Below are 20,258 nucleotides of genomic sequence, written 5' to 3' on the forward strand. Positions count from 1 at the left end.
GACCCATGAACGAGTTGCTTAATCTGTGGAGGCGAGTAGCATGTACATCAAGATTATGTTTATTCCTAATAATTTTATGCTATGAACATCAGACATTTCAAAAAAGTTAGATATGTTTTTACGAACGTACATTAAATTTTCAAAAATGTGTTGAGAGGCAACAGTCAGAATATTTATTTCTTTGAATTTCTCTCTAAGAGGAACTTTTGGACCCAGATTATAAATGTCGAACAGCTCTTTTCTGTAAAATAATATAGTATCATCGTTCATCGTCGTTCTCCGCACGCAGCATTATTGTGGTAGTGTGTGTATGTTAAATGTATGTAGTGCACTTGGAGAGGCCTATGTCCAGCAGTGGACTGCGATAGGCTGATGATGATGATGATGTGTGTATGTTTTTGTGTGTGGTTCTATGGTGCGTTCAAAATTAAGTAGTGAGTAATTTGGTCGCGTTCAGTCATAAAACTTTTTCGAAAAATCCTCCAACTCCCTCCAAGCCAATTTCAAATCCCCCCAAAGGATTCTTCCCCCCAAAAAAACCCCCGTGGGCAGAAAATACCCCCAAATTTGGGGGGAATCCCCCCATCTGGCATCACTGCTGATAAGGAATGTCATTTGATATTTGACGATTCAAACGTCAAAGAGGACGAAATGACAGTTGTCTTTGGAGTTTTGTTGTGATTATTAACACAGCAGTGTACATTTGTTTATACTGAGACTTATAAACAGGAATTGATCGAGAATCGAGTTGCCGGTTTCCGTTGTCCCACTGCGTGTGAAAGAGATAATTTGAAAATTTTGCTATTGTTTCATAGCAACGTAAATATTGCTTACAGTGATGATCATGAATGAGGAAGAGGACTGTGATGATCTGCCGCTGATAAAAGTCAACTCGTCTGCCAATGACTCGGTACCTATCGCGAATTTCCTTTAACTTGTGTGTTCAATTATTTCATCATAGTTTCGCTCGAATCTTTGTAATGATTTATAGATATGAATAACATGATTATCAAGTGAAGTCTGGTCTGGTAGCTCTTCAGAACTATCAATGTGCTTTGGCGGTTTACCTAAGTTTTTTTAACGAGTCATGGAAAAGATGCCTCCGAAAAATTCAAAAGAACAAACTCTACTGGAGTTTATTGGAAAATTTTAAAAATGTTGGCAAAAATGCAAATATTTAAAAAATCTGTTGATGCACAAATGCAAATGTTTCGATGGAATACAGAGATATTTCTCCCCTATATCAAAATTATATTCCTATCGCCTACCTACACTCATATCATCATTCATCCTGTATTTTCCTGACTATGCATTATTAACAGAAGTTGGAATTAGCTAGAGTTATTCATGTACTTACTTAAACTGATTTTATACATCGAAAGAATAAAGTAGATATGCCTCAAACCCCGAGATTAATTTAAAAAAGCAGAAAAATCCAGTGATTTTTTGAATAAAAAGTTATTTACTTTTAAGACTATCAATAATTTGTACTGTGAATTAATGAAAACAAAAAAAAATCAAGACTATCATTAATTTGCATGGTGAACTAATAAGAATTGTATTTTAATTATATTTATTTTATTTGTCTATCTCTGACGTTCTTATTATTATTTAGTTGTAATATTGTTGGCCACACGGGATTGTCCTTAAGAAATCCTAGGGAGGTCCATATTAATATCAACATTTTGATGCAAGTACATAAATAACTCTACCTAATTTCAACCCTTACTTATTAAACAAAATACGGCAAAGAAGTATGTACATAAATCATGTGGGTATTAGAAAAAATATTTTAACAAATTAGTGTAGGCGTATATTCACAAGTATAGAAAGTTTTTTTTTCATGATCTCTTAATTAGAGTATTATAATAGTTGTGTAATGTTGTGTTGTTGTAATATGAAAGAATATACCTATTCACAAAATTCTATGCAATAGCTTTACCGCGGCAGTCCCCCGAGTGCCACACGTCTTTTTTATTTGAAATTGTAATGTTGTTAGGGTTCATTCACGATGCCTTCGGCGGAGGAGTTAGCATCCCAGCGCGCTCGCGAGCTGGAGTGCGAGCGGCAGCTGCAGGAGTTGCGCGAGCGCGACGCCGAGCGGCCCGCGGCGCTGCGCCACAGCGACTCCAGCGGCTCCGAGAGCGAGCTGCTGGCGGCCGCCGCCACCGCGCTGTCGCTCCGCGCGCGGCCGCCGCCCGCCGCCGCGCCCGCGCTGTGGGCCGCACTGGCGCCGCGCCTGCCGCCGCCCGCCGCGCGCCGCCTGCCGCGCCGCCTGCCGCGCCTGGCGCAGGCGCTGTGCGCGGCGCCGCCGGCGGAGGACGTGCTGAGCTGCGCCGCGCTGCTGCTGGTGGTGGCGGCGGCGGAGTCGCGCGAGGCGCCGCGGGCCGCGCGCGCGCTGCACGCGCTGCTGGACGACCGCGCCACCCCCGACCAGGTAAAGCTGGATTTGGACTGTGATATTGACGAAAACCCTGGCTAGGTTTTCGGTACAATTTTTTACAAACAATAAAATTAAACAGACTTCTAGAAACTCAAAAAGGCGCATCGGTTTAGCAGTCGGTGTTTAGTAGATGCAGGTATGTTTATTTCGCCACCGACTTCTTCGCAAACTGGAATGTATGTTATGAAACATACACCTGGGTGTTAAGTTTCTACGTTATGCATGCCAACAACCTTGAAAACATTTGGCGAAACAAAAAAATATTATATTTTATGCTTTTGTATTATATTATCTATTTGTGAACAGTGCTGTGGGCTAGAATATTGTTAACTTTTATATTTTTATACTGTATATTCCAGCTGTTAACTGTTCCTATCTAATAAAAAAATATAAGAATTTAGTCCTGTCGGAAAGTCAGTTAAAGTATGTATAAGGAATATTTGTTAGATATCGGAGTTAGTCGGTGTGGTGCTAGCGTCGTTCCCGTGCCCTCGCACGCGGCTGCAGCTGAGCGACGCGCTGCGCAGCGGCGGCGCGGGCGGCGCAGACCGCGCGGCCGCCGCGCTCGCGGGCGCCGCGCTGCTGGAGCTGGTGGCGGGCGAGGCGGGGGGCGGGGAGGAGGGCGCGGACGTGGCGCGGCTGGCGCGCGGCGGCGGCGTGGCGCGCGGAGGGCGCGGAGGCGCGCGGCGGCGGCGCTGGCGCTGGCGGGGCGGGTGCTGGCGGCGCGGGCGGCGCCGGCGGACGCGCGGGAGCGCCTGCTGGCGCACCTGGCGCCGCCGCCCGCCGCCGGCGCCGACGCGCAGCGACCTGACCGACTCAAGGTAAACGACCATACCGCGGTCTGGCCACGAGTGAGCGAATGAGAGAAAAGCTATGCTAAGTGTACGACGACCGATCCCATTTTAATGCAATTCTTTTCGTTTAAGGTGTTGGTGGGTGCTTCCAAATTGCGACTGCTATTCTGCACTGAGCAGTGATGTCATCGTTAGTTGATTATGTAAGCGGATAGGAAGGAACATACGAAAACAATTGATAGGGAAAAAAACGCCAAAAGTTAAATTTAAATATTATAATTATGTATAAGCATTAATTTGTTAGTATCAAACTTAGGTTTCTATAAAAATGAGATTTATCAAGCTTAGGTGTATACAAAAAAGACGGATCGCGGCGGCTGCGATGCGGCAGCTGCGGTGTGGCGCGTGACGTCACGCGTGCGGCAGCTCCAGCCCCAGCTGCGCCACGCCCAGCGTCAGCGCCGCGCCCAGCACCGGCCGCTGCGTCGTGCTGCGCACCTGCCATCTGCACACACACCATCACGCTCTTCAATAAATACTCGCCTACTGATCATTTTCACTCTTCTTATTTTCAAACTTAACCCAAGTTAACCCGAAATACAAATATAATTACACTAGCGATTTTCCGGTTTCAATCGCGTCCCCTGGGGACTAATGCCCATACCCAGATAAAATATTGCACTTTTACTCAGGGATTGTTAAGTTCTAGGTTCCCAAAGAATTTTTGAAATCGGCTCAATAGTTATGGAGATTTTCGGGTGTAGTAGTTATGGGGTGGAGCGAGCACGCAGGGAATACGTTGCTTATACGCAGGGATGAAGCCGCGACGACGCAACGAATCGTTTCAGTAAAGTCAGTAAGTAGCGTCACCCGTCGGCGTGCAGCAGCTCGCGCGCGCCGCCCTGCAGCTCACTCGCGCACGCCTCCAGCGACTCCAGCCCCTCCGCCGCCGCCCAGCGCCGCGCCGCCCGCAGCAGCGCCGCGCCCACGCCGCGCCGCCGCCACGCGCGCGCCACGCCCAGCGCCTGCACCCAGCCGCTGCGCCGCGGGCCCCAGCACTCCGCCACGCTCAGCGACCCCACCAGCGCGCCGCCCGCGCCGCACTCCGCCTCCGCCTGCCGCACGCGCACGGGCCGGGCGGCGCGCTGCACAGCGGGCCGCGGTACTCGGCCACGAAGCCGCGCAGCTCGGCGCGCATGCGCTGGCGGTGCGCGGCGGCGCTGGCGCGGTGCGCGAGGCACGCGGCGAGCGCGGCGGCGGCGGCGGCGGCCGGCAGCACGAGCGCGCAGGCCGCCAGCGACGCGCCCGCGAAGATGAACAGCACGGCGCCGCACAGCACGCACACCTGCAGCGTCAACTGTACACACACGTATTGGAAGAAACTTTAATTTATCATTTAGAAACTACCTAATGCTGATAACAAATATGAGGCATGATATATTAGGATGTAGTAATATCTCAATTGAGTTGTCAATAATGTGTGAATCTACATTTTCCAAACTTTTTATACAATGTCTCAAAAACCTAAAGGCTTACAAATATAAGCTATCTGTCCATGCAAACAAGTTCTCCCCCATTTGTTAGGTGAATTTTTTTGTTGGAACAACATTTCCCTAGCAGGGAAAACTATTCTCTGCTCTTTTTATTCCAAAATTACAAGGCAAATTATGTTTTGGCACACACAGACAGCAGATGAGGCAAGTTCCACTCATATCTTACTTGGAACTCTTCTATTCCATACACAAAGCCTAGCAAATATGAGAAGTTCTTAAGTTTCTCTACAGATGCAGCACAATGCGTCTTCTGTCATAAAAACCAATCAAACACTTAAAAATTACTTTTAAAGATGAGTAAGTATTGGATTTTATTTAATGCAGTAATATTTCGTTTTCTATGTCTATGTATGACTATAAATAACCATAGATATAGGATAATAGATAGATTAGCAAACAAGTGATTTTCAGAAGCCAAAAATGTAATATATCAGTTGGGTGACTTTTCCATGTGTGAGTAAATGTGCTGCTTTCCACAACTTAATCATATTCTATGAGTTTCTTCATTTTGATCATACAACATAAAAAAACATCTTTAGCTACAAACCTCTTAGGGTTGACTTTCTGATCGCCAGATAACTGTTATTTAAAGAATAAGATTGACGTTGTAACAGCTTTTGTATATTTAATGAGTAAGTGGTGTCTCTGACGAGATCTTAATGTGAACTATCCCACATTTTGGTAAACAAATTAATATATTTAGCTTCTATTTAATTTTGCCCCTAAGACAACCCACTGACTGCATTTTCACCGAGTAAGTATTCAATATAGACTCGAACATTGCTAATTTATCATGCGTTCATATCATATGTAGTGAAATCTTAATCTATGATTTTAACATAATCCAAATAGCACATATTATGGTTTGGCGCTCTTATGAGTTTCGATAAAGCAATCATGTATTACTTGGTAAGTTTCAGTAGTTTTGTAGTTAATACAAACAATATTGTTAGCCCCATATATACCTCTTGGAAAAAAAACATGAGGAATGCGTCAAAATCATATTCAGTGATGCAGTCGCGCACGAGCTCAGCGCGCGCCGCCAGGTCCCGCGGCGTCGCCACCCGCACCACCACCTCGCCCTGCATGCTGCGCCACTGCCCTGCTGCCCGCTGCCAGCCTTAATCCTTATCTCACCAAACATATACTGCTATTGCTTATACCATTCATAATCTCTTTGTGTCAACTAGCATTTAAATTAACATTCTTTTAGTAAGTAAGTATACGGGGTCACTAACTCATTCTGTGGACAAAAACAAACTTTAATGAGAATGAGCCGATTATTCAAGTCCCGATTTAAAAACAATAATAATCCTATTTAAAGTACGATGTTTTGCCGTGGCCTTAGGTACTGAAAGTTGACTTTATTTAACTTTGACAGTTGACATTGACAATTCTTTTTTTTATTTGTTCATAGCGCAGATTAAAGCTTTCGACCATACCGCCTAGGTGTTGTGTATTTATTTCATTACTTTATTTTAAAAAATGCGTTCTGTGTGTGCAGTTTAGCGCTGTGGGCGTGCTCAACCTCATTCTGCATGGCCGTGAGCCGCGTCAGCGGGCTTACGAAAGTTAAAAATGATGTCATTAACGCAACCCCGGGTGAAATAATTATGTAATAATAATAATGGCGTCCACGGCCGATTTCGGCCACGGCGGCTGTTTCTGCTGCTCATTTAAGAAGATCAGCCAGCTGCGCAGGACATATTATAGTGCGCGATCACTTGCGCAAACACAGGTGCACTCCCTATTCCTTCACTCTCGTAACCCGATGGGACGGCAATCCGACACGACCGGAAAGAGATCAGGGGCCCGATTCTCCTAATTTTACTTTTTATTGTGGTTCTGCGGCATTCCGTAAGTTGGTTTTTGTCTAATCACTCCCGTTCCGGGAATCTTACTCGCAATTTTTCCTTATTTGCTCACCGTTTAGACTACGACAAACATTTTAAAACCAAAATCAGCTCAATCGGCCCAGCCGTTCTCGAGTTTTAATGAGACTAACGAACAACAATTCATTTTTATTTATATAGATATAGATAGATAGATAGATTGAATGACAAAAAAGGATAAAAACGTTTATTTCAAAGAAAAAACCGGCCAAGTGCGAGTCGGACTCGCGCACCGAGGGTTCCGTACAAATCCTGTATAGATAAAAAGTGAGTCTTACGCCAACCGTTCAGTTTAGAACAATCATAGTTATGGTAATTTCGAAAGAGTCAAAATAGTTAATATTTTTTATTTTATAATGTAACTAAAATAGTAGGCCAGTACCTTGTAAAAGTTAGTTTATTAATTATTTTATTAATATACAACATTTTATAGTCATCATTCAGAAATCTGATTGAAAATAACTAATTATGTCTTAAAGGTCATTGGGTATATCTGACCCGCTTTGTAAAAACTGGCGGACATGAATCAAAGTAGTTTTAAATCGTGGAGAATGGTATGACGTTTCTTTGAATATAAATACAAGCTGTTGATTTGCATTTGTGCCATAGTTTAGGAGGAGGACATACAATACGTATATAATCGATTGGAATGACAGTAGATGGGAAATAACTAATATGCAATGCTTTTTTTGTCATTGTAATGTCGTAGTATTGCAGAAGTAATCCAATTTTATGAATGAAATTTATGAGTGATCGTTACGTATGCTTGGTGTTTGCGTTTGTGTGAGGGCGCAGCACAGTTTTAAGGCCATAAACACACGCGCCAAGTTTAAATAAGGCTAGATGACATTTACGGAATTCCGAAAAAAAAATAAAGAAAAAAAATTACGTACCAATTTTTTTTTTATTTGGGTCGAGAATTATTAGCATAATTACCTCCTTGAATATGGCACGGATGCAAATCAACAGCTTGTATTTCATTAAAATTCCATGGAGACGAATGTCCAGGATCGTTTGAAAAATATAAAAGTCAAGCAGTTTCAGAGGATTGTACAGGTTGCATTGCTAGTTTTGTGTTTTGCTAGTTTTGTGTTAAAGACTATTCATAAAGAAGGAATTGAGTATTTCATGTGAATTTCAGCTTGATACGTCCACGCGTTCTTGAGATAAAGGGTCTTGACAGACAGACAGACAGACAGACAGACAGACAGACAGACGGACAACAAAGTGATCCTATCAGGGTTCCGTTTTTTCCTTTTGAGGTACGGAACCCTAAAAAATAGCGGAATGCCACAGACGCTTCATTCGTAATCGAGTCGGGATTGGATCTCAGTCGAATCGAGTCGAACGTGAATCGTATGTTGCTTAAGTAAAATTAAGAGAATCGGGCCCCAGAATCACCAAAATAGCAGACCAATCGCAAACCAATCGAATGTCGTTGGAATACGATTGGTCTTATATTAGTAGCAGAATGCCCGATATGGATAAAACTGCTATTGCGATCATATTGCGATTCGATTTCTATTCGATTTTATCATTATTAACTTAGGAGATTCGGGCCCCAGGCGCAGGACCGACATTTATGTGCTCTCCGGTGCACGGGTGAATCCATCAAGAAATTCCAGACTACGGGCTGCTTTGTGAAAGTTTAAGAAAACCCAAAAAGCGATTTTGGCCCGACCCGGGAATCGAACCCGATCCTCGAGCACTGCAGAAGCGCTTGCGACCCCTAGACCAACGAGAAATTATGTACAACTAGTACCACTGTCTGCGCCCGCAATAGACAATACCCGCTGGGAGTGTGAAAGAATGCTTTAGCGATGCCCGTGCCCTCGACACAAGGTAGTTGGTGGCAACACTGGGTGGGTTTTTAGGCGGTAAGGCCGGCTCCACACGTTGGTACCAACGCTCGTTCCAACGTTGGACCACAAACTCGGTGAGGCGTACACACGTTGGCCAATAAACTAGTTCTGTCCCGTCAGGGCCAATGTAAAGATGTCCGATACAGAAATCGAAACTGCTCTGAGAAACTCGGAATTATTATAAAAAATATATTTTTCATCCCACCATCTCGGAAAGAGTAGTTTTACCCTTCGATAACTGAGCGCAAAAGTCGTTTTTATCCTCTAGAGCGGCAAAGTGATTTGAATTTAGAACATCGTGTGCAATACTCCATTTGTGACAATCTTGATAAGACTTTTCAAACAAATACATATTCAACAAATAAAATACTGCTTAAAATAATTATTCAATTAATTAAGTATTTTTTATTATTGTATTGACACAGATTTTTAACGTCGTTTAATTTTTAAAGTGAGTTTTCAAATATATGAATTTTAATAGGTACATCTTTTTAATTTGATACTCATATGTGCGCGCCATTTTGTTTTTTTGCATATAGTAATTTCCTCGATGAGGTGGGATGAAAAGTTACGTGTTGCACTCGAGTGCAAAGATTTTTCACCTTGTGCTCTTTTGATTCCCTCGCTATCGCTCAGGATTCTAATTATTGAAACACTCGCTACGCTCGTGTTTCAATTTTAGAATCCTTCGCTTGCTCGGTCATCAAAATTGAGCCCGCGGTTAAAAAGCAACTTTGCACTCTTGTATAACAAATAACTATTATGATCCTTTCGAGTTGCGTCCCATATTATGGGGTGTCTGGATGAGGAGCCATTTTTACTCGACATACGCACTCGCTGCGTGTTGTAGCAGAACTGAGCAAAGCGCCAACGTGTGGACAGATCGCCAACGTTGGCGCGCAGATTCCTTTGATAAAACCGACACGAGACGGCCAACTACCAACGCTCGCCCCAACGTTGGGACCAATGCCATTTTCTAGATCCACACGTTGGACGAATAGCGTTGGAACGAGCGTTGGGGCCAACGTGTGGAGCCGGCGTAAGAGTCCGGCAAACCCCCTCCACCGACCCGGGGTAGGAGGGCAGTCAATAAGGAATTTCCACTTCCTTAAAAAAAATGTGCAACGGATGAAGTTGTGTACAACGGGGGTAACTATGTTCAACAGGTGAAGTTGTGTTTAACGGGTGAAATTGTGCACAATGGGTGAAGTCATGTACAATGGGTGAAGTCGTATGCAATGGGTGTAGTTGTGTACAACGGGTGGTCGGGTGAAGTTGTAAACTAACTTGTCAGATTTGGTAATTTTTCCAATTCTCTATATGATATTCTTATGATAGGTAAGTATAACTATTACTGCGATATTTCATCAAATTCCATTGCATCATGTTTGCGTCGGCACGAGGAAAACCGCCATATCCATATACATCAGTGTGATAACTAGGATAATACCTAAATGATAATGATATTATTTTGCTAATTGCTTGAAATCAACCTAGTACATTCAAAAATATTATAACTATCGAGTGATTATCTAATAAACCATTATACTTATCTTAAATTAGATTCGCGGTGACAACTGACACGCCCCGGTACGAGTGTGAGTGTTTTGACAGAACAAAAACTGTTTGTACAATGTACTTTAAGCTATTTCGAAACGAATTTCACCAAAAACGCGATTTGCACAATATGACCTTGAGGCAAAGTTTACCTGCCCTGTACACACTGGGTGGGTGGGCGGGGCATTTTTTGACGTTTCGTAAAAGATATCTTAACGTGAGTGGTGTCAAAAGAAGCGTCTCGGCGAGAGCTATCCAGTGGTATATGTATTATAGGAAAGTTTTGCAAAATTTAAAAGTTTTAGTCAAGAAACTGATTTTACCTAAAATTTACAAAAATAAACACATAATAACGTTTTGTTTAACGCAATTGGTACACAAAAGTGGCCCTCCATTAGCCCGATGAGAAAGCACATGTTTTCTCAGATACATCTATCACAAATTAACTATCAGAGTAAAAATAACTCAATTTTATTCATAAGCTTTCAAAATCTAACGTCCTGAAACTAACATAATGCAAAGTTAATGACTTCCAGTAATCTAACCTTTGAGCAACCCAACGAAACGAAACCTAACTTTGAGTACCTAATCTAACCTAGTGAAACCCTACATAGTGAAACTTAACTTTAAGCAACCTTACGAAGCGAAACCTAACTTTGCGCAACCTATCGTAGTGAAAACTACTATTGAGCATCCCAACCTATCGAAATCAGCAATCTAACGTAGTCAAACCAAACTAACATAGTGAAACATAACTTTAAGCAACCTTACGAAGTGAAACCTAACTTTGAGTAACCTACCCAAGTGAAACCTAGCTTTGAGCAAACCAACATAGTGAAACCTAACTTTAAACAACCTTACGAAGCGAAACCTAACTTTGAGTAACCTACCCAAGTGAAACCTAGCTTTGAGCAAACCAACATAGTGAAACCTATTTTTAAACAACCTTACGAAGCGAAACCTAACTTTGAGTAACCTACCTAAGTGAAACCTAGCTTTGAGCAAACCAACATAGTGAAACCTAACTTTAAACAACCTTACGAAGCGAAACCTAACTTTGAGTAACCTACCCAAGTGAAACCTAGCTTTGAGCAAACCAACATAGTGAAACCTAACTTTAAACAACCTTACGAGGCGAAACCTAACTTTGAGTAACCTACCCAAGTGAAACCTAGCTTTGAGCAAACCAACATAATGAAACCTAACTTTAAACAACCTTACGAAGCGAAACCTAACTTTGAGTAACCTACCCAAGTGAAACCTAGCTTTGAGCAAACCAACATAGTGAAACCTAACTTTAAACAACCTTACGAAGCGAAACCTAACTTTGAGTAACCTACCCAAGTGAAACCTAGCTTTGAGCAAACCAACATAGTGAAACCTAACTTTAAACAACCTTACGAAGCGAAACCTAACTTTGAGCAACCTATCGTAGTGAAAACTACTATTGAGCATCTCAACCTATCGAAATCAGCAATCTAACGTAGTCAAACCAAACTTTGTATAACCCAACGTAGTGAAACCTAACTTTAAGTGGACAAGATGTTTTAGTTACATTCCATTGCTACCTTTGGTAAATCAAACGAAGTGTATATAAGCAAATAATAGTTATTTTCATCCCACCATCTCGGAAAATGTACTTTTACCCTTTGATATCTGAGCGCCAAAGTCGATTTTATCCTCTAGAGCGGCAAAGTGATTTGAATTTAGAACATCGTGTGCAATACTCCATTTGTGACAATCTTGATAAGACTTCAAACAAATACATATTAAAGAAATAAAATACCGCTTAAAATAAATATTCAATCAATTAAGACATCGTCATCATCGCCAGCACCATCGTCAACGTCGTTAGGTTTGCTCAGGGTTTGCTCAGGGTTAGGTTAGGTTTGCTCAGGGTTAGGTTAGGTTTGCTCAGGGTTAGGTTAGGTTTGCTCAGGGTTAGGTTAGGTTTGCTCAGGGTTAGGTTTTTTTTTTTTTTTTATTGAACTTTGTTTTCAGTTAATTTAGATGTGTTTTTCGCATTTTGGTTGGTGGCGGCAGCTTGCGCGATTTGATACGTTTGCTGCCGTAACCTAAAATGACGCAATTTGTTTTGTGATTTGTATGCAAAAAAGGAGTAATATAGGATATTTGATATAAATAGGATATAAACAGATAATGAAAATAAATATATAAATAATTAAGTATAATATATTATTTATGTTCCATTGTAGGCTTTTAGACCCGAATATATGTGACGCACAAACTCCGTGTAACTTGCCAGCGCTTCCTCTTTCTTAAGTAGTTCTGGCAAGCTATACGGGTCAATGTCGTAGTACGCGCACAGCGACTCATGGCGCATTCGCCCCGCAGCGAACCTCGGACAATCTGTCAGCAGGTGCGTCACTGTCTGGGGTGTACTGGTGTTGCAAGGACAGCAGTCGTCCGGAGTGATGTGGAATCGACGTAGGTACGTTTTATGGAAGCCGTGGTTGGTGAGTATTTGTGTTGTGTGGAAGTGAATGTCTGTGTGTTTTCGGAATAGTTTGATGTCGGTAAGATTTGGAAAAATATTTTTGGTGTACTGTCCTTGTTCGCTGGATGAATAACGTGCCTGCCAAAGGTCCAGGCTATGCATGCGGAGCTTATGTTTCACATACGAGATTGGGAACGAGCTGTAGTCAGGTGTTTTGTGAAGCTGAGTCGCCAGTTTTGCCGCGGCATCGGCAGCCTCGTTGCCGACATTGCCCCTGTGTGCCTTGACCCATTTTAATGTGATCTGTTTTGTTTCGCGATGCGTGTGTATAATTTTGTGTATCTGTGTGACGAGTGGATGTGTGTTGCTTCTGTCTGCTATTGCTAGTAGTGAAGATTGGGAGTCTGTGTAGATGACGGTCTTTTGATATTTGCGAGTCGCCCATTTGCAGGCCTCCAGGATGGCGAAGAGCTCAGCCTGGAAGACCGTGCAAGAGTCGTGTAATTTGAGTTTTTTGGTTATGGTCGGTTGTTCTGAGCCACCTGGGTCAAAGCACACTAAAGCAGCTCCAACAACGCCACTGTCCAGCTTGCTGCCGTCGGTGTATATTTGGTGCGTTTCGTCCGTTTCTTCGTGGTCTAGATGAGATTTAGTGATTCTCAGAACTGGGTGCAGTAGTTCGCGTACAGGTGTGGGTCGCTCCAGCAGAATATCTTCTGGTAGAAAGCTAGTGGTGTTGGTAAGGCGAGTTTGCTCGATTTGATGTACCTCGAGGACTCTGAGGTCAAGTGGAATGAGCTGCGCCAGCTCCAGTGCAGCGTTAGTGGACACTGTCCTGAAGGCGCGGATGGCCTTTAGCGCGAAGCCTCGTTGCAGGCTGGCCAGATCCTTGCGTGCGCTCTTTTGCCTTGCCACTTGACCCCATATTCCCGCAGCGTAGGTGATGATCGGCTCGATGACATGCAGGTATATGGAGCGTGTGTTTTCTGGGTGTGTGCCCCAGGTTGGCCTCGCGTAGATGCACAGTTTTTTGTAGATGCGCGAGGCCTTGCCTATTACATATTTGAGGTGCCTTTTGAAGGCGAGCTTTTCATCAATGACGATGCCCAGTAATTTAATTTCAGGCACGAATGTCAAGTCCGTGCCGTCCATGTGGAGCTGCACAGACTTGGCCTTCGGCGTGAAAGCAATGATTTGTGTCTTCGCTGGGCCAAAATTGAGTTTAACTTTGGTTCCCCAGTTACTGATTTCGGACAGGACGGTGTTTGACACCACCTGGAGTTCTTCAGTATTGTCAGCGGTGACTACGAGGAGAACATCATCCGCAAAGGCCTGCATGTGGCATCCCGCTGGCAGCTGCATGTCTAGGAGTTCATCCAAGATCATGTTCCACAGAACGGGGCCACACGCAGACCCCTGTATGCACCCCTTTGTGAGTGTTTTACGCGCGCGCACTCCGGCGTGATCCAAAGTGACTACTCGATCCCTGACGTAATCCTTGATGAGCCCGTAGATGTTATTGGGCACACCAAGGTTGGCGAGACGTTGGAAGAGTGCGGGCCACCAAGCATTGTCAAACGCCGCCTTGATATCCAAAGAGACCGCGATTACAAGTTTTTTACTCTCTTTTGAGAGGCGGATGAAGTCCAGAGCGGTGTGAACGGCTAGCGTCGTGTTTCTTTGTTGCCGAAAGCCAAACTGGTTGTTGTTGAGTTTATTCTCCGACTCTGCTTTATGGACGACCCTTTTGATAAACAATTTCTCCAGTAACTTCCCGAAGACCGGAAGCAGTCCTATGGGGCGGAAGGATTTAAGATCCATGTGGTCGTCTTTGCCCGGTTTGGGAATGATCTTTACGTAGGCCTCCTTCCACGCTCCAGGAAAGTACTGGAGTGAAAGACATCTATTTAAAATATCTGTCATGAGACGGGGGTATATCTTTGTGAACTTATGGCAAATATCTGATGTTAGATTGTCTAATCCGGGAGCTTTTTTCGGACTTATGGAGCTAAGTTGCTCAAGCACCTCTTCCTCCGTGAAGGGAAGATCATCCGGGGTGTTGATAGAATAGCTGTTGTAGTGTGTGCGTACTTGTCTTTGCTCCGGGGTTTGGTCCGGGGAATCATCGGGGTAGAAGTGCTTGAGCAAGGCGTTTGCAGTCTCTTCTGCATCAGCCGTATACCTATCTCCTATTTTTAATGTAGTGGGAGGTCTTCTTGGTGCTGTTTCCTTAAGGAGGCGATTGGTGAGGGACCAGACGTTCTCTTTGGTTTGTAGCTCGCAGAACTTACGGAAGCCTTCGGTGGATGCGCGTTTCATTTCGTCACTATACTGCTTCTTTTTGATGACCTGTTCCTCAAGCAGGGCGTCAAGGGGTTGGCCAGATAGTTTTGCCGAGTGAATTTGCCGGTGAAGGCTAATGACTTCACCCTTGAGCCGCTGCAGTGTATCGCTCCACCAAGGAGGCTTCTGCTTGACTTTTCCACTTCTGACGGGCATCGTTTCCTTGCAACAATTTCGTATCAACGATGTTATACGACTAATGAGAGCCTCGAGTTGTTCCTTGTCTAGAGTGCTAACGTCACTGTCGAGTATGTCGGAAAGTGCCACCTCTTGCAGCACGGCATCCCTGAATGCTGCCCAGTCCGCTTTTTGGGTGTTAAACATGAAAGTTGAGGCGTTGCCTGTACCGGATGATGTTGGTTTCTCTGCGTTTATGTGAAACTCTATGGCATTATGCTGTGACGTGGTGCAGCATTCAAGGTTGACCCTCCACTCTCCGACCATATCGAAGGCTTGGCCGGACGCTAGTGTCACGTCTATGATAGACGATCGATCGCGCCCGTGCGTCACCGTCTCGAATGTCGGGGTGTCGCCAGTGTTGCAGATGTACATGTCATTAGTGTGTGCTAATTCCATTAAGTCGTTGCCTCTCGGGTTTGATCTCGTGCTTCCCCATGCTGGGTGCCAGCCGTTGAAGTCACCTCCAAGTATGCACTTGTAGCGCGATGTAGTTTTGAGGAAGTAGTCGATGGCCGCTAGCGTGGATGATGTATCGTCTCTTGGTTCCACATAAGCGGATCCCAAGTACAATTTCTGATGACCGGTCTTGACTTGAATGACACATAGATTGGCAGTCGATAGACTGGACTCTCCCAAAACCACAGCGCGCCCCTGCTTCACAAGAATGCACGCTTTGACGTTAGACCCTCTCGAGTACTGGTAGATGTCTATTCCAGAAATCGGCTTCACCTCTTTGCCAGAGCCTATATAGGGCTCGGACAGCAAGGCAATGTCGTATTGGCCATTATAAAAATATGTAAAAAATTCGTGGAGACTATTTTTAGATCGATCAATGTTACACTGTAATATTTTAATGAGTTTATTGTCCATAATCAGTACGGTTAATAATTTTGTTTTTGACTGATTTCACTCGAGGGCAGTTGTTGGAGGTGGCCATGTGTCCGACGTCATGGGTAGTTTTAAATTTGGTATTGTGCTGCAAGCAGTTGTAGCACTTGGGTGCGCCTTTCTTCTCGCGCAGAGGGCAGCTGCTGGTGTTGTGCCCCTCTTCCGAGCAGTAAGAGCAGGGTGCCTGTGTCGCGGTACATTTTGCTTTAATGTGACCGAACTGCAGGCATTTCCTGCATTGGAGGAATGTAGAGAAGTCTTCTGCGTGTACCCGTTGGTAGTCCACGCAGACGCGCCCCATGTCTATAATTTTGCGCCATATGGCGGGCTTGGCGATGAGGACGGCGTTGTACAACTTGGGGTTGCGGTTATTTCGCTTGAATGCAAGCCGCAAGTCATCGCTGTCAACTGCGAGGGCAGTCAGCTCTTCGTTTTGGCCGCGGATGACGTCGACCAGCTCTTCCGATGGCGTGTCCAATGATATTCCCTTGAGAATAATCATTGGTCTCAGTAGCTTGGCCGGTTCAGCAGTGAGTTGTGAGGACTTTTCTAGCTTTTTGAGTGTTTCGTCGCGCTGTTGTTCAGTCTCGAACTCCACTCGTAACTTATTATTAGACACGGCCTGTATTCTAGACGGTGTGTACGAAGTGGTGCGGAAACTGACTGCGTTCTTGAACGACTGCACTACGTCCTGACGTGTTTGGGACGTGCTGTCGCCCTGCGGCGCAACGATGAGCGCAGGTTTGTTAGGCGGAGGTGGTTTAGAGACTGGACGAGGAGCCGGGGCGCTAGCCGCCTGCGCGTAACTTCTGGGCAACGGTGCGGGAGTGAGTGGTGTCGCGATCGTGGCGAGGTGCTTGCTAAGCTCCTCGCGCACGCATGTAGCTATTTCCTGTCGCAGGTTTCCGTCTTGGGTCGCGCAGATTTCCTGCGGGGCGGAAAAGGTGGGTATTTTAGCGGCCACGCACCGAATCTCATTTGCCGCAGAACTTATGAGTCGCTTGTTGGCGGTCGTGACGCTTTTCCCTTCGGCAATAGCAGCCGCAATGCACTCCGCGAGTTTGTTTAACGTGCTTATGCACGACTCGGTGCTAGTGGCATCTGCTGCCGTTGCCGGGAGAGACAAGACCTCGCCGCTAGACGGCGCCATCGCGGTGTCCACAAGTGTTTTCACCGGTTCACGCGCTGTGGAACTCTGGGCGGGACCGAATACGAGAGATTTTATGGACGAGAAAATGTTTGCACGGTAAAACAGAAATTATTCAGAATAATATAAAGTAAGAAAAAAAATAAACGCTATTTTGAAGGTTGAGAAGGTTCCTAGTCGAGTAAAATGACGCCGGTGAGGGCAAAATTTATAGCTTCGGCACCAGGACACTCCAGGGATTATATTTCCGTAATAAAAAAAATTTAAGAAATGGGACCGAAAGTGCTCCCCTTTTCGCTCAGGGTTAGGTTAGGTTTGCTCAGGGTTAGGTTAGGTTTGCTCAGGGTTAGGTTAGGTTTGCTCAGGGTTAGGTTAGGTTTGCTCAGGGTTAGGTTAGGTTTGCTCAGGGTTAGGTTAGGTTTGCTCAGGGTTAGGTTAGGTTTGCTCAGGGTTAGGTTAGGTTTGCTCAGGGTTAGGTTAGGTTTGCTCAGGGTTAGGTTAGGGTTGCTCAGGGTTAGGTTAGGGTTGCTCAGGGTTAGGTTAGGGTTGCTCAGGGTTAGGTTAGGTTAGGTTAGGTTAGGTTAGGTTAGGTTAGGCCAGGCCAGGCCAGGCCAGGCCAGGCCAGGCCAGGCCAGGCCAGGCCAGGCCAGGCCAGGCCAGGCCAGGCCAGGCCAGGTTAGGCCAGGCCAGGCCAGGCCAGGCCAGGCCAGGCCAGGCCAGGCCAGGCCAGGCCAGGCCAGGCCAGGCCAGGCCAGGGGCCAGGCCAGGCCAGGCCAGGCCAGGCCAGGCCAGGCCAGGCCAGGTTGGGGCCAGGCCAGGCCAGGCCAGGCCAGGCCAGGCCAGGCCAGGCCAGGCCAGGCCAGGCCAGGCCAGGCCAGGCCAGGCCAGGCCAGGCCAGGCCAGGCCAGGCCAGGTTAGGGGCCAGGCCAGGCCAGGCCAGGCCAGGCCAGGCCAGGCCAGGTTGGTTAGGCCAGGCCAGGCCAGGCCAGGCCAGGCCAGGTTGGCCAGGCCAGGCCAGGCCAGGCCAGGCCAGGCCAGGCCAGGTTGGCCAGGCCAGGCCAGGCCAGGCCAGGCCAGGCCAGGCCAGGCCAGGCCAGGCCAGGCCAGGCCAGGCCAGGCCAGGCCAGGCCAGGCCAGGCCAGGCCAGGCCAGGCCAGGCCAGGCCAGGCCAGGCCAGGCCAGGCCAGGCCAGGCCAGGCCAGGCCAGGCCAGGCCAGGCCAGGCCAGGCCAGGCCAGGCCAGGCCAGGCCAGGCCAGGCCAGGCCAGGCCAGGCCAGGCCAGGCCAGGCCAGGCCAGGCCAGGCCAGGCCAGGCCAGGCCAGGCCAGGCCAGGCCAGGCCAGGCCAGGCCAGGCCAGGCCAGGCCAGGCCAGGCCAGGCCAGGCCAGGCCAGGCCAGGCCAGGCCAGGCCAGGCCAGGCCAGGCCAGGCCAGGCCAGGCCAGGCCAGGCCAGGCCAGGCCAGGCCAGGCCAGGCCAGGCCAGGCCAGGCCAGGCCAGGCCAGGCCAGGCCAGGCCAGGCCAGGCCAGGCCAGGCCAGGCCAGGCCAGGCCAGGCCAGGCCAGGCCAGGCCAGGCCAGGTTAGGTTAGGCCAGGTTAGGCCAGGCCAGGTTAGGTTAGGTTAGGTTAGGCCAGGTTAGGTTAGGTTAGGTTAGGTTAGGTTAGGTTAGGTTAGGTTAGGTTAGGTTAGGTTAGGTTAGGTTAGGTTAGGTTAGGTTAGGTTAGGTTAGGTTAGGTTAGGTTAGGTTAGGTTAGGTTAGGTTAGGTTAGGTTAGGTTAGGTTAGGTTAGGTTAGGTTAGGTTAGGTTAGGTTAGGTTAGGTTTTTTTTTATTGAACTTTGTTTTCAGTTAATTTATATGTTTTTTCACATTGTGGTTGGTGACGGCAGCTCGCGCGATTTGATACGTTTGCTGCCGTAACCCAAGATGTCGCAGTTTGTGATTTGAATGCAAAAAAAAGGGAGTAGTATAGGATATTTGATATAAATAAATAGGATTTTAATAGATAAAGAAAATAGATATATAAATAATTAAATATAATATATTATTTTAGGTTCCATTGTAGGCTTTAAGACCCGAATATATGTGACGCACGAACTCCGTATAACTTGCCAGCGCTTCCTCTTTCTTAAGTAGTTCTGGCAAGCTATACGGGTCAATGTCATAGTACGCGCACAGCGACTCATGGCGCACTCGCCCCGCAGCGAACCTTGGACAATCTGTCAGCAGGTGCGTCACTGTCTGGGGTGTACTGGTGTTGCAAGGACAGCAGTCGTCCGGAGTGATGTGGAATCGACGTAGGTACGTTTTATGGAAGCCGTGGTTGGTGAGTATTTGTGTTGTGTGGAAGTGAATGTCTGTGTGTTTTCGGAATTGTTTGATGTCGGTAAGATTTGGGAAAATATTTTTGGTGTACTGTCCTTGTTCGCTGGATGAATAACGTGCCTGCCAGAGGTCCAGGCTATGCATGCGGAGCTTATGTTTAACATACGAGATTGGGAACGAGCTGTAGTCAGGTGTTTTGTGAAGCTGAGTCGCCAGTTTTGCCGCGGCATCGGCAGCCTCGTTGCCGACATTGCCCCTGTGTGCCTTGACCCATTTTAATGTGATCTGTTTTGTGTCGCGATGCGTGTGTATAATTTTGTGTATCTGTGTGACGAGTGGATGAGTGTTGCTTCTGTCTGCTATTGCTAGTAGTGAAGATTGGGAGTCTGTGTAGATGACGGTCTTTTGATATTTGCGAGTCGCCCATTTGCAGGCCTCCAGGATGGCGAAGAGCTCAGCCTGGAAGACCGTGCAAGAGTCGTGTAGTTTAAGTTTTTTAATTATGGTCGGTTGTTCTGAGCCACCTGGGTCAAAGCACACAAAAGCAGCTCCCACAGCGCCACTGTCCAGCTTGCTGCCGTCGGTATATATTTGGTGCGTTTCGTCCGTTTCTTCGTGGTCTAGATGGGATTTAGTGATTCTCAAAGCTGGGTGCAGTAGTTCGCGTACAGGTGTGGGTCGCTCCAGCAGAATATCTTCTGGCAAAAAGGAAGTGGTGTTGGTAAGGCGAGTTTGCTCGATTTGATGTACCTCGAGGACTCTGAGGTCAAGTGGAATGAGCTGCGCCAGCGCCAGTGCAGCGTTAGTGGACACTGTCCT

At 46.4% G+C, this 20,258-nt stretch overlaps 2 protein-coding genes across 2 annotated transcripts; one reads left to right on the forward strand and one right to left on the reverse strand.

The window, feature by feature from the left end:
• Positions 1–626: 626 nt before the first annotated feature.
• On the forward strand, positions 627–3,790 carry LOC126056422 (uncharacterized). The gene is made up of 4 exons (XM_049849319.2): positions 627–910; positions 2,000–2,437; positions 2,891–3,264; positions 3,370–3,790. The coding sequence occupies exons 1-4, from the start codon at positions 839–841 to the stop codon at positions 3,434–3,436; spliced, it is 951 nt and encodes a 316-aa protein (XP_049705276.2). The 5' UTR covers positions 627–838; the 3' UTR covers positions 3,437–3,790.
• LOC110383227 (uncharacterized) lies at positions 3,498–6,172 on the reverse strand. The gene is made up of 3 exons (XM_049849325.2): positions 5,756–6,172; positions 4,108–4,594; positions 3,498–3,742 (listed from the first exon to the last, which is right to left on the reverse strand). The coding sequence occupies exons 1-2, from the start codon at positions 5,876–5,878 to the stop codon at positions 4,307–4,309; spliced, it is 411 nt and encodes a 136-aa protein (XP_049705282.2). The 5' UTR covers positions 5,879–6,172; the 3' UTR covers positions 3,498–3,742; positions 4,108–4,306.
• Between the last annotated feature and the right edge of the window lie 14,086 nt (positions 6,173–20,258).

This window comes from Helicoverpa armigera, chromosome 21, assembly GCF_030705265.1.
Source record: "Helicoverpa armigera isolate CAAS_96S chromosome 21, ASM3070526v1, whole genome shotgun sequence".
In the NCBI taxonomy this organism is placed as follows: Eukaryota; Metazoa; Arthropoda; class Insecta; order Lepidoptera; family Noctuidae; genus Helicoverpa; species Helicoverpa armigera.

Coding starts and splice junctions, on each gene's coding strand:
- LOC126056422 (XM_049849319.2), top strand. CDS start 839: ATGATCATGAATGAGGAAGAGGACTGTGATGATCTGCCGCTGATAAAA. Junction 2,438..2,890: donor ACCGCGCCACCCCCGACCAG/GTAAAGCTGGAT, acceptor AATATTTGTTAG/ATATCGGAGTTAGTCGGTGT. Junction 3,265..3,369: donor AGCGACCTGACCGACTCAAG/GTAAACGACCAT, acceptor TTTTCGTTTAAG/GTGTTGGTGGGTGCTTCCAA.
- LOC110383227 (XM_049849325.2), bottom strand. CDS start 5,878: ATGCAGGGCGAGGTGGTGGTGCGGGTGGCGACGCCGCGGGACCTGGCG. Junction 4,595..5,755: donor TCATGTTTTTTTTCCAAGAG/GTATATATGGGG, acceptor GTGTGTGTACAG/TTGACGCTGCAGGTGTGCGT.